Genomic DNA, 20,107 nt, shown 5'->3' on the forward strand with positions numbered 1-20,107 from the left:
ACACTATTGTGTAATAACGAGCCATTTAAAACACTCAGTGAACAAAGGTCCAAAGCAATTAAACACTATATAACACCTCTGGTCTGTTTGAGGAACTGAACAATCAGAATATCTAAGAAAAAGACGTTTTACTTAAATGACATTTTCATTTGGTTTGGAAACTGTAACAGCCTTCCGTTTGAGAGTTGATTCATTCCTCACATGTACTTCAGTACTTTGAAAATGCTGATTCAGGTACAGGTTACGATTCCCCTGAGGTAAGGGAAATTCATATAACTGTATGCTTGAGTTTTGTAAGTAATACTGAGACAGCCAGGTCCGTATAAATGTATATGCCCAGATGATTCCTGTATTGTATAAATTCATATTGCAAGAGTCAAAACAGCTTTCTGTTAGTGTTAAACTTTATACTAAGCAAGGTACAGCTGACTGTAAAGATGATTTGCTTCAAAAGCAGCACCAGTCCAGGTGTTTGAAGACCAAAGATTATCAAAGGAGCTCCAGTTTGTTATCAAACATATGAAAAACACTTTAAAGAAGATGGTGAAGGAGAGCAAGTCTAAGATGCACACCATAAACTCTGATCCATCAGAGAGACCTGCATCAGGAAATGTCAAGTATCAGCAGCTGACAGAACAAGAAGAAGAAAAACTACAGTCAGAAACCTTTGTTAAGCTCTACAACACACAGTTTTATTCACAGATGTCACCTCAGACTTCACCAAGCAGAAAGAAGCCGTACAATAAAACCTAGAGCAGAGTTCCAGAAGCCACGTAGACTTTTCTGGACTAGGAGGCATCTGGGATCTGCCATTTAAAACAGGCACCTAGCATCTGTTTTAAATGGCATCTCACAGTGGAAACCTGCTCAGACCAATCCTTTAGCATTAGGTTAAGCATTAAGGTAAGCATTTGTCACAGTGTGTTGTTTGAAGGAGCACAGTAGTTGTAGTAAACTAAAGATTAGTGATATCAACTTGTTGAAGTGTTCATTTTCCATTTATACTTATATTTTCCTCGTCTGTAGTGCAGCCTTAACACCACGGGCCCTGGACAGGATCCTGACTGATGCCAAATGCAGTCTTAATTTTTGGAGAAGTAAAATCACACTTTGAAGCCACTGTCCTAAATGCTTGCTGGAGTCCGCCCTCTACAGAGCCACATCCAGTCAGAAGCATGCATATACAAGGGTTTAAACAACGTCCGGGCAACAGCTGCGACACTCAAAAACTCACCAGCCAATCAGAATGCGCCCCTGAAAGAGCCCCCCATGAAAGGTTTGTGTCAGAAATGAAACCAAACAATTAAGAATCAAAACCAAAGACTGTGAAGCGCAACCAGAATAGAGAGAAGAGAGAAAGAAGAAGAGGAAACTGCAAACAAAACTTCTCAATTTAACCAAATAAAAGTCCAATAGTTTTCATGATGATTGATCTTTTTCATTTTGAGTTCTTTTATTTTAAGTATTAGAAAGTTTTGGTTTTAAGTTTTGTTTTTTGCTTGAGTTTTAAAAAGTTTAGCTTGGAAATTTAGAGACAAATCTGATTCCATAGACAATCGGCTCTGTTGCACGGAATGGAATATCAAGCAATTTGCTCATATGTACTTGTTATTATACATTATTCCCACTAATTTAGGAGTTTTCACATGGTCTGAGTCAACAAAGAAGAAAGAGTTTAATGCATTTTGACCTTTGTAGCCCCCTGTCTATGGGACAACACCTTATGGAGCTAAAGTCTCCTCTAGAAATTTAGCACTGACTAAAAGGCTGGCAGAAAACGTGATAAAAAATTAAAAAGCTGCATCCGTTTCTGTTGCAACATCACACTGAGAATATACTGACTGATGAACCCAAAGATACGCTGCTTTCACTCAACATTTGAGTCCGAGTTAACAATTCTCATCAAAAAGATTAAAAACAAATCCATAAATCCAAAGGAGGGGAAATTTCTAGAAGCAGCACAGACTCATGATCCTTTTCAGAGTCTGAAATATTTAACTTCATTCAATTCAGTGAAGCCTCCACTTCAAAATTATTCATTTAATTATTTTTTTGGTTGGGATAGATGGAATTCAGTATTGGTACTGTTGATATCGACATGATTCATGGATCAGATATCAGTCTGGTTTCCTTGATCCACCTCAGCGATCCACAGCAGAACCTTTTATGGGCCTGTGTTCACAAATTACAAGTATTATGTAGGTTCAAGACAAGCTAAATAAATGATGCAGACTCAGTTCACTAAATATTTCTGAAAACTTATACATATAAGTTTTTTTCTAAAGAGTTTCTAGTTCAAATGCAGCGTTACTGAACACTTGTACTGACAAGTCTAATAGGAAATAAGCTGTGTTTGCTAAAGTAACATGTCAATAATTGTATATATGTATTGTACATATTTATGTATTGTATATATTTTAGTCTGGAAACAGAAAAAAGCAAGACGGCAACATGAAGTCTGTGTGCAACAAAGGTTTCCAAGGTAAAACATTGTTCGGCTCAAAAGGGAAGTGAAGAAACTGTGCAGCAGACACTCCTGAAGTGTTCAGGTGGTGTGGTAAACCTCCAGCAATCACCTTGAAAACAAAGGCGTTAGCCCGAGAATTGTTGCTCCAATTCATCATTTTGGCCAATTGGTGTTTAGCTGAGAAAGAAAATACAGCTGAAATGCTGTAATTCTGTGTGCAAATGTGACTCACACGAAGAGAGTGAAGAAAAATGTAGAAATCAGCAGCTTGGGCTGTTTGTTGGGTATGGTGGTCTTATTTCAACATTTCCCAGGCCAGCGTGAACCCTTCTTTCACTAATGCATGTAAACGTGTGGCACCAGTTTCAACATTTGCAACTAGCACAGTCTTGTTTGCAGCATGTTCAAACTAAACTAAAAGTACTTGCTAATCAGCTACAAAAACATTTTAGCTAGCCTGATTGGTTGCTTGTATTATCAGAAGTCCTCTTCAGCAGAAATGAGTCGTCTGAGCCGATACTGCGGACCGCTATCTGTCTGCAACGTTGTCAGTCTGTCCTCTGATTTATCACATACATCCTGCTTCCCTTTCAACACTTTCTTTTAGACCTTAACTATAAAAAAGCAGTTGTTACTTGTAAAGATTAACAGATTTATTGAAACAGAGATGATGTTGAAAGTGGTCTCGCTTAGTCTGATTGTCAGGAGGTCCGGAACACAAAAGACAGGCGAGCCAAAAATCCAGGAGTAAGACGGTACTGGAGAGACCAAAAGATGAATGTTTACCTGGAGATGGGGGGGGATAGGCAGTCTCAGAGTAGTCCGCCAAAGCAGGAAAAACACTTTCTACAATCCAGAATCACAAGGTCCAAAACCAGTCCACACCAAAAGACACGAGAGAATTAAAGAAATCCAAGGAGCAAGCAAGGGGCAGGATCAGGCAAGGTTCAGCAACAGGTGGTCAATTCATACCAAAAACGGATGCAGCAAAGACGGTGGTAGGGGACAGGCAGGGTCAAGACCAGGTTTTCTTTGAGTCAGGCACATGAACAATGAACCTTAATAATAAACATGAACAGTTACTGCTAAATTATACCTGGCTTTGTTATTACTAAGATTAGAAAGCAGCTACAGACATTGTCCTCGTTTTGCTTCTGAAAGTTTGTTTCTTATCAGGATAAGGCTGCAATGATTTGTTGACAAAGTTGACAATGAAAATTCATCGACGCAAAATTTCCTTGTCGACGTGTGCGTTATAAACGCCCCTAACGGTTTTGCTGCGCCAGACAACTTAACGCCATTTACCAACCACAGGTTTTCAGACATGATAAGAACTCTGAGCACCAAGCAAATGATGCAAAGCACCACAGGCATGAACGTCTGAAACATGCACCACCGAGTCATGGTTTCCAGCATTCCGGATGGCAAAGTTAGCATTAGCGAGTAGCGATGTGCTGTTGTTACCTCTGCCAAAGAGATTATGTTTTTACCGGGCGTTTATCTGTTTGTTTGGGTTCAAGATAACTCAAAAAGTTATGGATAGATTTTCATGAAATTTTCAGGAGTTGTTGGAAATGTGAAAAGGAAGAAGTGATTTAATGTTGGTGGTGATCCGGTTCACCATTTGGATTTAGGAATTTTTTTAAAGGATTCTGGCCCTTGTTTGCTTATAAAACAAGCCTTTTCAAGATGTAAATAATCATTTCAATGCAATTCTAAAGAAATTAAGATGTTAAAATATTTTATTTATTTTGTTTTCCTTTTGAGGCAAATTCTGTACAGCTTGGATATGACCCTATAGCTAAGTATGAATGTTTCAAAATAAATTAGCAACAAGCTGTTAAGCTTAAATCTAATATTCAACTGGTTCAGGAGTCGTTCCTTTAAACTTACTAAAGTACATCAAGTTGTGACTGTGACTGTGGAATCAGGGTGACATTCATACGATGCAAATGAAGAGATTGGGGTAAGACATACTAGAGCCTGTAAAAAGAGCTGCGTCAACTGGAAGCACAGATGGTGGGCGGGACAGAAATAATCATGACTAATAGATTAATCGAAAACATTACAGAGAAGTCGACTATTTAAATAATTGTTGGTTGCAGCCATATATCAGGATAAGATCAAGACACCCCAAAATCAAACCGGTACATCTCTAGTTGGGGATTACGGGGCAGGGAAGTGCAGGGAAAACACTGGCGGTCGTTTTCAACTTTTATCTAACAGCAAAAAACAGTTTATTTTGCAGACATTAGCTCCGATACTGGTTCATCTGTGGGGCTCCATGCAGCTATTTAACATGTGCGCCATCATGTCTACCAACACAACCAGCAGCAATGGCTCCTCGGTGTGTTTTTCATCAACAGTTTTCTTCCAGCTCCAGCTGATTGGAAGATAAAAATACAGTCAGTGAGCTTATGTCACGCTGTAAACAATACCTCTGGCTGTGGGATAAAAATACCAGCGAGAAGGTGTTTCCCCAAAAAGATCTGAGTCCAGATGAACGGAGTGTGAGAACAGCAGGGAGATGGAGTCATTAAGGGAGAAAATAAAAAGGGAGTCAGACAGGGAGGGAGGCAACCTGGGAACAAAGCTGAGTTTAAGGGGACAATATATCCAAAAGCCCCTGAACCCTTTCAGGCCTTTTCCTGCTCTGTGCAGTGCTTTAAAATATCTTAATTGTAAGTATTTAATCCGCGTTGATTAATCTGCCAGTTGGCAGCTAAGTTTTATGATAAGTATTAATCTTAAAAACTAAATAAGTGAATAAAATTATCTGAGCGTTTCCAGGTTTTCTAGCTGGAACCGAATCAGTCAAAGCACACCTCAAGCCATATCAAATAAACGGACACCAAGTTTTCTTCCCAGTTATGGTGTGACTGTGACGTCATCCTGGACTCAACTTAACCCGGTCATGACTAAACTACCAAATTCCCAAAGAGAGTTCAGATTTATTAAAAGGAATAAACTAAATGAATCCTCCCAGGATGGAGCATAAAGTCCATGTTGGTTTGAAATGTTTCTTTTAAGAATTTTACAGAAGAAAGACTGCAGCATCTTCATCGCCCATTGAAGAAACAAACCCATAGATCCTCCAGGAGAATGAACGTCCAGATGTAACATCATATACATCCGGTCAGTTCAAATAGTTTATCTTTTTCCTTATTTAGATTTTAACATTTTCATGCCCAAGCCTTCATTCACACTGCAGGTGAAAGTGACTCAAATCTGACTTTCTTTTTGCCCTTATGTGACCTGTACTGGATATTTTTAATCGGTATAAACAGCACAAATCCATTTTTTTCAAATCCAAACCAAGCAGCTTTCTTATGTGATTCTAAATCAGATGCACATCTGATCATTTTCAAAGTACCTTCAGGCTGAACAGTCATGTCATGATTCATCCAAATTTTACATCATCGCAGCGAGACAAATGTCAGATGTTCAGAGGTAGCAGTCACAGCTGCCCAAAACGCTGTTGTCAAGATCTGTGATCTCTCTTTTTTCAGTCTCATTTCTTTCATCAGCTGGTCATTATTTTGTTGGTTCTGGTTGGTTGGTTTATACACAAAGAAATGTAGATTATAACTATATGAAAATAGAGTGTGCTGCATATGACATCATGTCTTTTGCAATGCGGTTTCAGGACCATGTTTAGTTAATTAAATGTGACATTTGGTCGCATTTAAATGAAAATGTGAACAAGGAAAAAAAGGGATTTATGATTTGCATATTAAGACCTACATAGACAACCAGCATGATTTAAAGCAAAACTACATTGTTTCTGACCTTATAGCACTGCTTGTAACTGGTTTTGATGGGACAGACACGCTTATGTACATTCCTGGAGTAATCGTTGCCCTGCAAAATACCCCGGCTGAGAAACCACGACTTTTTATTGGCAGCTCAGATAACGCAGGGGGAAAACTGCGAATCTTTCTTTCTTCATAGCAAGGATGTCTACAAGTGTCCTCCGCCTTGTTAGTTTTACTTTCTCAAGACGCAGAAGGTGACGATCACAGCCTTTAAATAATTATTTTCTTCACTGGGACATGGGGGTATTTTTGCCATTAGAGTTTCTAACTAAAAACCTAAGCACTCGGAGACCACAAACCTCCCACAAGCTGCTGTAACATTTTCTGATGAGACTGGCCAGTCTGGCATCAACTTTCTCTACATCTGGATTTAATCATAAAGCAGAGACATGGGGCAGTAAAGTGAAAGACAGGATAATTCAAATGATAATTGAACATTTCCAATGTGGATCTGCAGTTCAGCAACATACATAAAACAAAAGGGTCTTATTTACATATTCAAATACAAGACTAATAGAGCTTTGGTAAAATTTTTTTTTTTTTAGATACAACTAACAGCCGAAAATGCAAAATGTAAAAAGACCACACGTAAAATGAGTTGAATTGAAAAAATCAGCCAAATTTGGTCACTTTGAGTTGAGTTATTAAATTTCAGATTATCATTATTTTAATCATTGAGGTGTTTTCTCTCCAAACACACCTTTTGATTCGCAGTCTAAACTGATTCACCAACACAGAGAACACAAACTCATCAAAAAAGATAATAGGTGCATAAACAGGAACAAGTGAGGTGGGAGAGGTGAGAGACAGAAGGCACAACTGGGATGATGGGAAATCTGGGATCATTTGTATGGCTGAGTGGGTAAATCAGGGGAAATGGTCAGAAGACAGATAATGATGATGCATGGATGAACCACAACAGGGTAGAATTTACTGGATGAAGCGGCAGCTCTGATCTGGGATTAATGAAATTTGGATGAGGGACACAACAGGAAGCAGTGCTAGTTATTTTTTTTTCATTGGTAATAGTAATAATTACAAGAAGAAAAACAAGCACCACGCCCCTCTTCCAGTTTGTTTCAGTGAAAATCCTGACCGGAAGTTGTGTTCTTGTCACTCATATCAGTTTCTAATGATGGGAAGTTCAACTCCCTTAGAAGAGCCGGATCTTATAGCTCCTAAATGGTTCTTCCAGTAGTATCACTTGGAGCTTCTTTTTTTAAAGACGAGTTTCTGTGTTGATAAGTTTGTTCTTATTCCATTTCTTCCGGAAAAAAAACCCATTTTAAATTGAACTTTTTTTTCATTAAAAAATAAAAATAAAAATGACAACAGTTGTTTTATATGTATTTGATCAGTTCTTAAAATAAACACAAAAGCACCACAAACGAAAACAATAATTTGGTCTTCACTCATTTGTTTACTTTTCCTTAATGTGATTGCAGTTTAACATGGTTTTCCAGTGTCTGTAAGTTAGCTTGTGTACAAAATACCCCGGCTGAGAAACCACGACTTTTTATTGGCAGCTCAGATAATCACATTACAGCTGCATTTTGCTTTACAACACCATGTGACACACCAGCAACTAGATATTAACATAATGACAGTTTTGAACATGCACCGTAGCTGATTCAGCACAGAAACCCAACAGGACATTATAAGAGGAAAAGAAAAAGTGACAGAATCAGAGATAAAACTAAAGTTAACCGAAGACCGACTTTTACTGACAACAGAGAGCTCAGAAAAGAGACAGGATGCAAATACCAAATTAGCTGTGATTGGGAGTGTAAAGTAAAAATATGTTAATTCAAGTAGTGGGCGTTTAGTGCAAAGCTGGGTGGTATACCCAAACATATACAGTGTTGTGTAAAATGATTCTACATTCATTGTATTCAACAACATCTTTAGTCCATCGATAACTGAATGTTCATCACATCTTCCACTAACTGAGAGAAGAATTACTGCAGTAGATAAAAATAGATTGTTCCATTGTCATTAGAACTCAACTAAAACATTTCTTATGTCCATGGTATCTAGATTACAGCCCTGAATCCATCTTTCTTCACAGAACTTATCAGAACAGGGGACTGGCTGTACAGACTGAGATGGTATTTGTTATCTCCACCCACCTCTTGCCTTTTTTGTCATATTCAGTACTTCTAGCAGGCATGTTCACAAGTATCCTCCACCTTTTTAGTTTTACCTATCAGGATGCGGAAGATGCTGATTTCATTTTCAGAGTTTTAGGTGGATGGAACAACTAAGGTTTGAGAACAAACTCAGAAGGAACGTTTTTCTTGAAATGCAAGATAAATCCTGCCCATTTGAATGAACATTAACCGGAATATGTTGGCGACAAAACATTGGTCATGTCATATCATACTTGTGCACTCAGGCCATGTTTACAACCACCAACAGCACAACAACAACAATAATGGCAAAAATCTGCATCTGCTAAGTCTTTTTTAGTTATTTGGTCCTTTAAAAGAAAAAAAAACTGCCTCATGCAACATTTATGCGGTCAGCGAACATACGCACAATGCACGCACCAGATAATCAATACATTTCTATATAAGGGCAGGATTGCCAAAAGACACCTGTGGATACAACCTGTCAAACCTTCACTGCTGGCCGTGCACACTTCATTGTTTCTAGTTATTTGCGCTTTCACTCTACATGGATAAAGTTTTAATTCTACTCATGCAAATATTTTTTTACTTTTTTGTAATATCTGTAATGAGTGGAAATGTTATTTCAGCGCAGGCTCAGTGTCAGAGTGTCAGACACTATTGATATTTTAAAGCATGTTTGAAGTTGAAGTCGACATCCAAACTTTTAAGACCAAAGGATCTCCAGAAAACAGACACGGCTTCTTTTTTCTGTCATCTTGTTCAACTTCAACGTCTGCTACAGCTTTACTTTCTGTTGCCGTTATTACTGTCGGTGAAAAAGGGGCTTTGCAGAAAAGTCTGGGAAGCACTAATGTAAAGCGTTCTTCTGTGAACTACTCAGCAGCTTCCTACCTCTCCCATTAGCGGCTAAAGATAACACCGGGGCTGTCACCATATTCAACACAAACCAGATGTTTTGAAAATAACAGGAAATCACAACACCATGCACGTCTGCCTCCAAAATAAACCCAGTAACAGACTGATAACGGACTGATGAATGTGGAGTCCTAAAAGAGTCCATTGTTGGCCCTAATTTGGTTTTAAAGTCATTTTTAAAGCAAACAAATTCAGTAAATCACTGATAATTACACAAACTGTCTCTTTCAATTGTGAAACCAGAACCGTCTCCAGGAATCTACAAGATGTTTTTGTTCATTTTAACTGTTCTTTTTAACTTAGACATATCACAGGAATAAAAGCTCTACTTTCAGCCAACCACATCCTCTAAACATAAGGCTGGAAAACCGTCAGAATTTTCATTAACATAAAGAATATAGTGGGTTTCAGTTTATTTAATTCACCACTGTGACAAAGCACCAACATTTTCTAAATCAGCATCACTTGTAGATAGTATGAAATATATATGTTAAATATTGCATGTGCACTAACTTTGTTGTTTATGCATTTGTTAAGAAATTAAGATGCCAAGTTTACAGATTTATAGCTGCATTAATGGTTGATTTTAACAGCCTTGATTAACACTGAAATACTCAGACCAACAACCACGTCATGTTTAAAGTTTCTGAAATCCCCTTTCTTCCCCATCCCGATTGTCAGTCTGAACTTCAGAGTTTCTGCCATGTGATTGGCTGATTGGATATTTGCGTTGATCAGCAGCTGATCAGGTGGGCCTGATGGAAGTGGAGGTAAGTGTACATCACAACAGCTGATCTGGCTCTCTTGTATCAGTCCCGACTCGGATTTTAGCACCAAAACCATCTTGTTCTGTATTCACTCGTGATCTTATCTCTAATTCAATCTAAATTCTCGTTTATCTCAGAGGTTTCCTTCCAAAGGTATCTGTGTTATAGCTACTCTCTCTCTCCCTCACTCTTGTTTTTTTAATAGTATAATTAAGCACTAATAATAATAATAATAATAATAATAATAATAATAATAATGTTTTTGTTGTAACTGTTTAGTTGTTATTATCGTATTTTAGAAGCAGGCTCTTTACTACTAAAGAACGATTATATGCAATGAATCCTGAAACTTTGGTTGAACCCCCGAAGACCTCGTGACTGTTCAAGTTCAAAATCGTATTATGAAATATATACTTTACTTGTTATTCACAGGAGACCAAAACAGAACCAACCTGAAGTTGTGTTTTTATACGTTTAAACTTTACATTCAACCTCAAATGAGCGTAAACGCGTTACTTTTATTTTCCACGTTTAGACGTAAAACATCACAGAGGACATAGAAATTTCCGTCGCAGTTTGTAACAAAAACCCGCAGCGGTAAAAGTTTGCCGCGGATTTAAAAAGCTTGTTTTCAAACATGCTCACCCAACTCGTCGTCCCTCTCATCCATTTCTCCGCCGCTCCGCGAGTCAAGCTCCGGACAAGAAGCAGAAGGAGGAGACACTGGTGGTGGTGGGCCGGTCACGAACGAGCCGGCTCGAAGAGACGATTCTTTACAGCGAACAAAAAGAGCCGAACCTGTCTGTTGAGCGCTGAGTCTTGTTGCCTGCTCAGCTCTGCTGATTTTCTATTCAGGCAGAGGTGGGGCTTCATTTTGATGGTCATACTATGCAACCAATCACATATGACGAGACATAATAATGTAAAAGAAGGGATCGGTTCAGATGGGTGAAGGTTGTGGTACAGGAGATGTACACAAGCTAACTTACAGACACTGGAAAACCATGTTAAACTGCAATCACATTAAGGAAAAGTAAACAAATGAGTGAAGACCAAATTATTGTTTTCGTTTGTGGTGCTTTTGTGTTTATTTTAAGAACTGATCAAATACATATAAAACAACTGTTGTCATTTTTTTTTTTTTTTTTAATGAAAAAAAAGTTCAATTTAAAATGGTTTTTTTTTCGGAAGAAATGGAATAAGAACAAACTTATCAACACAGAAACTCGTCTTTAAAAAAAGAAGCTCCAAGTGATACTACTGGAAGAACCATTTAGGAGCTATAAGATCCGGCTCTTCTAAGGGAGTTGAACTTCCCATCATTAGAAACTGATATGAGTGACAAGAACACAACTTCCGGTCAGGATTTTCACTGAAACAAACTGGAAGAGGGGCGTGGTGCTTGTTTTTCTTCTTGTAATTATTACTATTACCAATGAAAAAAAAATAACTAGCACTGCTTCCTGTTGTGTCCCTCATCCAAATTTCATTAATCCCAGATCAGAGCTGCCGCTTCATCCAGTAAATTCTACCCTGTTGTGGTTCATCCATGCATCATCATTATCTGTCTTCTGACCATTTCCCCTGATTTACCCACTCAGCCATACAAATGATCCCAGATTTCCCATCATCCCAGTTGTGCCTTCTGTCTCTCACCTCTCCCACCTCACTTGTTCCTGTTTATGCACCTATTATCTTTTTTGATGAGTTTGTGTTCTCTGTGTTGGTGAATCAGTTTAGACTGCGAATCAAAAGGTGTGTTTGGAGAGAAAACACCTCAATGATTAAAATAATGATAATCTGAAATTTAATAACTCAACTCAAAGTGACCAAATTTGGCTGATTTTTTCAATTCAACTCATTTTACATGTGGTCTTTTTACATTTTGCATTTTCGGCTGTTAGTTGTATCTAAAAAAATTTTTTTTTACCAAAGCTCTATTAGTCTTGTATTTGAATATGTAAATAAGACCCTTTTGTTTTATGTATGTTGCTGAACTGCAGATCCACATTGGAAATGTTCAATTATCATTTGAATTATCCTGTCTTTCACTTTACTGCCCCATGTCTCTGCTTTATGATTAAATCCAGATGTAGAGAAAGTTGATGCCAGACTGGCCAGTCTCATCAGAAAATGTTACAGCAGCTTGTGGGAGGTTTGTGGTCTCCGAGTGCTTAGGTTTTTAGTTAGAAACTCTAATGGCAAAAATACCCCCATGTCCCAGTGAAGAAAATAATTATTTAAAGGCTGTGATCGTCACCTTCTGCGTCTTGAGAAAGTAAAACTAACAAGGCGGAGGACACTTGTAGACATCCTTGCTATGAAGAAAGAAAGATTCGCAGTTTTCCCCTGCGTTAAAGGGCTTCTGCCACTAGAGGGAGCTCTGGTCCAATATTCTGCGCTGTATTCACTGAAAACATAAAAAGGATAAATAAGTCAACAACAGAAACTGCAAATGAAGAAAAATAATGTGGTTTTGATCTGAAGATACCAGGTGATAAACTATGATGTAATTGAATTAACTTGTTTTTCAGTACTCTTCATTGTCTCACCCTGCTTTCAAACATCCAGTATGTCTTTATCATTTTTATTATTTACTTATTTACAGCATTTCAATATGTTATATTAAGACTACGTTTTGACAACCAGCCCTTCCCTACTCTGTTTATGTCTATGTTCTCTGTAAGGTTCTAACAGGAATCTGTGATTATTCTGAATGAAGAACCTGTTTTATTTTTACCCTGACAGAAGTGTTAATATGTCCATACATCCTCTTTGGTGAATAAATGTTAGTTTTATTGAGTCTGTTCCATAGTTTTCAAAAAGTCTGACTTTGTAACCTCATTTTGACTTTGCTTAACATAAGATTTGATTATTGCAGCAGAAACCACACAAACGCATAAAAAGGTTATCAAGGTTATCTAAAGATGCTTTTCTAACTCAAGTGTTTTGTTTACTGGAACTGTTAAAGAAATTGAACTAAAATACTTGTAGACATTTGTACAAATCTGCAGGGTTTATTATATCCTAAAGCAAATAGTTAAGTACACAGCAATTCACTTATTCAGTGTCACATGTTTTATCACGAATCTGATAAAAATGACTGTGTTGCAGACTGAATCTCCAGCTGGGTGAAACAGTTTGAAGAAAAGTCACCTGAGGCAACTGAGTTAAAATCATGTTTACACATCAGGATTTTTCATTTTACCTGCGATGGACTGGCAACTTGTCCTAAGTGGAATAGTTAAGAAAATGGAAGGATGGATTGATTCTTCATGCTGTACCAAAGATCATGGATGAATTGAAAGCCTTATTTTTCATACACAGAGAGAAAAATGAGAAAGATACAAAGAACACAGCAAGCCTGCAAGTAAGTTGTTCCCTTTTGGTGACTTATTCAAAGAGGGTGATGCAACACAGTAGCATATATATATATATATATATATATATGGTTCATCTGGTCCATAAAAAAAATGCATCATTGTTCACCTTAAAAATGAACTTATATGCTTTACCATTTTCCTCTATTTATTTAACTTAACAAGGCATCCTAGCAGATACAACCCATAAAATCCAAAATGTACAAGATATTAAAATGATAACCATGAGAATGTTTTAGTTGGATCTTAAATACAAGAATAAGTAAGAATATAATAAATGAATTCACGAAATAACGTTTTCCATTTATTTTCCACTCGTTCAAGCGTCATTGAAAAGTTCAGCCCGTGTTTGAATCTTTCTTTAATTTCGACAGCATGTAGTGTCTCTGGCATGTATCCTACTTATTGATCTGTGACCATCATCTTTATGATGTTGCTGATTGACTTTCCTACAATACGTCATGACGTCATCTCTCGCAGAGCTTGTGGATCCTGAAACCTCATGGAAAAGAGTAGCTCATAAATGTGATATAAATCCTCCTAAAACCGTGCCAGTTTTGTGAGTTGGAGTTTCCGAGTGGCACGTGAAGGCAGCATCCGGCAGCAGGGTGAAAGAGAAGCTGGGCAGCCACAGTCGCGCGCTCAGTCTGTTTACAGCGCGTGAAGCCTTCAGGTGGTCTGACTCCGAGCTGTCCGCCGCATCAGGACCACGGAAGGGGAATAAACCGGCAGATCCGCATCTGGAACTTCTGCTCGGTGAGTTTTTACGTCTTTCAGACATGAGCCATTCTAAACTGGACACATAAAGATAATAAAAAGTTAGAATTCAGTATTTTTGTTTGCTAAAGTTTTAGTTATGTTTGGCTTATGATTTTAACCTTTTCATGCCTCTGAATTTAGTTTGGTTTGGACGAAAGGAGGCAGATCTGGCTGCTTGTGTCCTGCTGATGGCTGGTGGTCAGGGAAAAGGTTGCAGAAGATCAGCATGTTTGCAGGTTTCCTGATGTGCCTTCAGGTTTATGGGCTTCTTTCAGGAGCTGTTGTTGCCTCGTGGCTTTATGACGAAGTTGATGTAGTCACAGTGAAGGTTTCAGGGTCCGCAGGGTTTCTGGTGATGAAAAGTTTCCAGTGGCAGCTTTGATGGTCAAGCTGGATGGTAAATGTAGATTCCAGATGTGTGGTTGGGATTTGTAACAGTCATTTTGTAATTTGCTGTAAAACAAAACAAAACAAAACGTTTGATGAACATTTTTCTGTCATTTTTAGACTAATCGACAGTCCAAGACTGATTCTTGTGGATAATTTAGTTGCATTTCTCCTGGCTGGTTCAGAGCTTCATGCCTTCTTTTGAGATGTGCTGCTGATGATTTTCAGTCCGGTCAGCAGAGGGAGGCCTGGGCTGGTGTAACACCTCCACATATGTTTCAGGTACACACAGCTGAGTGTGTTCCAGATGGATCAGAGCGTACAGTGTGTCTGTGTCACTGCTGAGAGGAAACCTCCCACCATTGTCTCAGCCCTTCCTGTTATGGAAGTCAGCATCTCCTCAGCTGTACAGTCTGTGTGTGGGACTGCTGCTTCCTGTTCTGTGTGTGTGTGTGTGTGTGTGTGTGTGTGTGTGTGTGTTTTCATTATTGTTTTCCTGCCTGCTTCATGTCACCATGTTGTCTCTATGCTGCTGTGGAGAAACAACCACCCGGGCAACGTTTATGTGTGAAAAAGCCACAAACAGTCAGATCCACTGCGTTAAGTTGTGGAGTCTTCATTATACACATTTTTATCTCGATACTGATAACTTTGATTAATCAGTTTGATATGAAAATCATTTATTCATTGTCACATGTTTAGATTTTTGGTTTGAGTTTTTTTTGTACATCTAATTTAAATGTATTAATTCAGTTTTTATATGCTTTTAGACAACACAAGCAGTGTTAGGATTTCTATTTTGTACCTTGTTAATATATGATTAGTATTTTAATTATTATTAATTTTCTGTAAAACAGATTAAACTGGGTTCAGAAAATGCTAAATGAGTCTACTGAAAACATGAGTAACAATTGTGAACTTACGAAGTTGGTTAAAGTTGAAAACAAACTTAAAGAACTTGTATTGAGATGTTTTTGTATTTTTCCACCTTTCTATCAGTGGGTTAAAGGAGTAAAAGAAAATAGCTAAAGTTCCCATCAGACAGTTATTTTCTCCCACAGGTGATGTTGATCCTGAACATCTCATGTGAAGAGGTTGCTAAACCAATCATTACCACTAGATGTTAGTAGTCCTTACACACTGTACCTTCAAACAAACAAAGAACATTTTAAGTCAGAAAGTTTACAATAAATGTGAGGATTAAACATTAAATCTGATTTCTTTTGTTTAATTAGTCACTTTTTTACCATTTTATGTGAAGATGTGACGATTACTTATCAAAGAAAGAACTGATCTAATTAAACTGATGGGCTCTGGACCTCATCTGGATTTCAGATGCTGGACCATGAGGACCAGCAGCTGCATGAAGGCCTTTTCATTGGACTGATTAAAACGGGTCAGATTGTCACTCCAGACCTGAGATCTGTGATTCATTTTAAGCTGTATTATAACAGCTTTTAGGTCTGAGAGCGAATCCTCCTTGTTTGCTGTTTGCAGCTGGAATGTGGTGAACTTGAGTGGATGCCATTTTCCACTCAGAGTTCTTCCTAAACTGGAACCTGATGTGAATCAGATCAAACCTGTACATTCACTCTATCGCCTGATTGTCTTTGACTTTTTTCTTGTCATTATTTTGTGGTGTTCAGTTGTTTTTTTTCTATATATGCTGAACATATTTCAGGGTAGAGCAAATTTTTCTGACTTGTGTTTACATAGAAATAAGTTCAACTCATAAATCGTGCATGCTAATATGCCAACTCTCTAAAATATAGCCAGAAGATGAGTTCTATCTGCGTAATGTCTGCTTATTATGTATAAAAGTTTTAACTGATTATGAAAATATTTTGGATTTCAACACAGCAGACAGGCAAAGAGTCAGTAAAGCTGCAGGTTGTCTGTAAGTGGAGCTCTTTGAAGCTACTTGACTCCCTCTCAGTCGGTGTACAGCAGCGAAGTGAAGCCCTCTCCACTGACTAAGAGGCATTTCAAAACAGCTTTATCAAACCAGCTGCTGAGCGAAGTGTGAAAACAAGGAAGAACTGGTGTCTGCAGGTGGTTCAGAGTCAGAAATCAGAAATTTGGCGTTCAGAACAAGCAGAAGGTAGCAGTGTGAAGGACAACCCGCCAGAGAGGCGGTTCTGGACCACAGACACATGAGGTGAGTGTTTCTGTTTGGGCTTTTAAAAACTGAATTGAGTCGACCGGCACATCGGACCGTGACTAGAATCAACAAAGGCTGCAGATAAAGTCTTATCTGATGGCTGCTGGCCAAAGTGAAGCTGAAAGCTGCAGCGCTTTAGAAAAGCATCACTTTCTCCTCTGGCCGGCCTGTTGCATCAGCGAGGTGTCCGCCTGGAACACTTAGACTGGACAGAAGTGAAATAATAATGCTTCACTCGGAGACAGACAGAGATACTGACCACAGGAAACTCTGGAGAGGAAGATTTTATCCTTTCACATCTCTGCACAGTTAGAAACAAGAGAAAATCTCACTCTGTGTCACTTCTGTGCTGATTTCTGCTTGATTGAAGTTTGAAACCAAACTGTTGGCTTTAGTTTGGTTTAATCAGGGCTATTTTCTGACCATCGTCATCATCATCCAGAGTGTCTGGTAGCTTCCTAAAGCTTCCTGAAGACAGAATTTTCACTAGGTGGGAGATTAATCCAGATTTTAAGTGCCCTGGTGCATTTAATCTTATGTTTCTTTAAACAATTTTTATTCATATTTTTTATGAAAATGCCAAACAATTCAAACATTCTATCAACTTTCTCATTTCCAGCAAGGAACAAAGCAACTTTTGTTCTGAACACATGTGAAATGATCACCTTCAACGTTTGCCTTAGTCGCCCCCCAGATGTGCCAGTATCTCCTGCAATATCCTCCTGTTGATATTTGTTCGTCTTCCCAGTTTCTTGGTGGATTGGATGTTTGCATCCTGCCACTGTAATAAGGATGAAAGAAAATATTCTGGCCATTTTTACACTTTATTCATTTTCCTCAGTAAGGGACCTCAGTAGTGTGAGGATCGATATGCAGCTACGACAGCCTGGCACCTCTTCCTCATGCCGTACAACAGCTTGGTCACATTTTACTGTTGGTTGGCGTCACATTCCTCAGCAATGAGCTTCTGAGGATCAGCCAGTGTGGGTGTGTTGGTCACACTGGTATGTGCAGTAGGGATGGAAAATCGAATTGAAAGAATCAAATATCGGGATTTTTTGATTCATAATTTTAAAATCGGTTCTTTTGATTTTTTTTTATAAGTAAATAAAAATAATTTATCATAATTTTTTTTGTCATTTTTATTATTTTATTAATCTTTTTATTTGACTTCTTGGGCATTATAGCAGCAGAATGATGGCCTGTTGACTGGGTTGTTCTTTCCTAATTAAAATGAAGCAAAAGAAAATTTTTTTTACATCTTTTTTGTTTTTAGTCTACAAAAATCAGCAATACCAAAGAATCGTGAGAATCGCAATTTAAATCAAACCGGCACCCAAAAAAATCGTAATCGAAATCGAATCAGGATGAAAGCATGCTGTAACAGCCCTAATGCACAGCATCACCAAGCGGATCTCACAAGTGTTCAGTTGGGTTGAAGTCTGGTCTCACAGCACGTCATTTCATCCACTCTGCTCCTGAATCAGGAGGCAATCTGATGAGTTCTTCTTAAACTGGAACCCACTGGAGGGAAAGTGTTGTCATCCTGGAGGAGGAAGTTCGCTCCCAGATTCTGGAGTTATGGGATCACCAGTGGCTCTAGAATCTCATTCCAGTATGGCTGTCTATGAATTAGGTAACAATCAGTTACCAGCCAAACATCTGTCACTGACACAGATGTGGCAGCACTTGAACCTCAAAACAAGAGGAGAATATTGCAGGTGGTTTTGGCACAATTTGGTTGAGAACTACCCATGTGTTTAGCTGTGCTGCCCATTAGACAGAAGCATGAGTTTAACACCTCATAGAAAAGGCGACTAATCAATGAAATAATTATCCAAACACAATTTTCATACTTTTTGTGATAAGTGTTTGTTTTTTTGTTTTACAGTCTTACATAAATAAAAAAAAAAAATCAGTTCAACACTTTCGAATAATTGAACAGAAGTCAAAGATGAATCAATGCAAAAAACCAAAAACAAACAAACAAACAAAAAAAGAAACAAAAAAACAAAGAAACAAACAAAAAGGTCTAATGCCCTGTTTACAAATTTTCCAGAAACACAAGGCGAGTCATGTGTGTAAACTGGAATCAGAATATTTGGGTGGCGTTTTTCACATCACTTTGCACTTGCGCATTCAGACCCCATGTAAAAGTACAACAACAATGGTGGAGCTCTGTGTCATGTTTGAGCTGCTTTGGTCTGGTGAAGTCAAACCTGATAGAACATTTATGCCTTTAGCAAAGACACAGAGGTAACACGAGGCAGATAACTAGCAGTTAGCATGCAACACTTCCTTCATGTTGTGTTAATGAAGACACCTGGGTGCATTACTAAAGTTTACTGCCCCCTAGAGGCCTGATATGTGCATTACATCCTTTCTTATCTTATATGCATTTCCCCATCATGGAGATAGTTGTCATTCTGCTGTTGTGTAAGTGCATTTTTCGGAGAAAACGGAGAAAAGTGGTGTAAACAGTGCCTTAAAGAAGCACGACAGAACTCTGTCAGAGGTTTTCAGTGACAAGCTTCGTCACTCAGCAGGTTTCCAAGTCTAAAAACCCACAATTCACTTTTTTTTTTTTTTCCTTCAGCACTTTAAAGAAGCATTTTGCCGAACTAGATACCAACACGTTGGCCCTTTGTGGATAATTCAGCAAATAAACACAAGAGGACTAAAGGAGGAAAAGAAAGAGTTAAACAGAGCATGAGCTACATCCAACTGAATTTTACTTACTTTAAAGAACTCAGAGAAAAACAGGATGCAAGATGATGAATTAGCTATCATTAGGAGGCGCCAATGAGAAAATCTGCAGAAGTTCAGCAATGGAGCTTCAACTCAGAACCATGATGTTTAGTCAGGGGCTGCAACCTGGTGCTCAGAAACAAAGTCTGAATCCCTTTTCTGAGGTTTCTGGTTCTGATATGTGGAGTTTGATTCACACCATAAAGCTTCTGTTACCTCCTGCAGCTGCTATGATGACTGCAGCTTACCATGTCTGTATGATTTGTGGTTATATGAGAAGAATCTCAACTAGCGCAATAAATGTTCCCAAAGATCAGGAGGAATGTGATCTTTCAGGGGCTTTCCTCCAGAATTCCTGGGAAATCTTAAAAAACAGCTGGTGGAAAAAATAGATGTCATTAATTATCAGCTGTTAGTGGTTATTCTTCGCATATCAGACGTTCAATACACAAACTGAGCAAAAAAACATGAAATATGTTGTGCAAATTTAATAACTTTGCCTTTTTTGCAGATTTTTTTGCATTTACTTGACAGATGCTTTCATCCAGAACAGCTAAGTAAGGCATTGAGGAAAGG

General features: G+C 38.2%; 2 protein-coding genes across 3 annotated transcripts in view; one reads left to right on the plus strand and one right to left on the minus strand.

Moving 5' to 3' along the window:
* Nucleotides 1–10,799, minus strand: part of LOC306757551 (protein SSUH2 homolog) — a 49,985-nt gene extending 39,186 nt beyond the window's left edge. Inside the window, exon 1 of the mRNA XM_079242635.1 lies at nucleotides 10,742–10,799. Within this exon, the coding sequence (XP_079098761.1) occupies nucleotides 10,742–10,766 (25 nt within the window). The 5' untranslated portion in view covers nucleotides 10,767–10,799. The remainder of the gene's footprint in view (nucleotides 1–10,741) is intronic.
* Nucleotides 10,800–14,131: 3,332 nt separating this feature from the next.
* LOC306757489 (semaphorin-3D) overlaps nucleotides 14,132–20,107 on the plus strand; it is a 146,776-nt gene continuing 140,800 nt past the window's right edge. For both annotated transcript variants that reach the window (XM_079242557.1, XM_079242558.1), the window contains exon 1: nucleotides 14,132–14,232. The gene's annotated coding sequence lies outside the window, so the exon portion shown is untranslated. The remainder of the gene's footprint in view (nucleotides 14,233–20,107) is intronic.

The sequence above is a fragment of the Telmatherina bonti genome, assembly GCF_933228915.1.
Source record: "Telmatherina bonti genome assembly, chromosome: 6".
NCBI lineage: Eukaryota > Metazoa > Chordata > Actinopteri > Atheriniformes > Telmatherinidae > Telmatherina > Telmatherina bonti.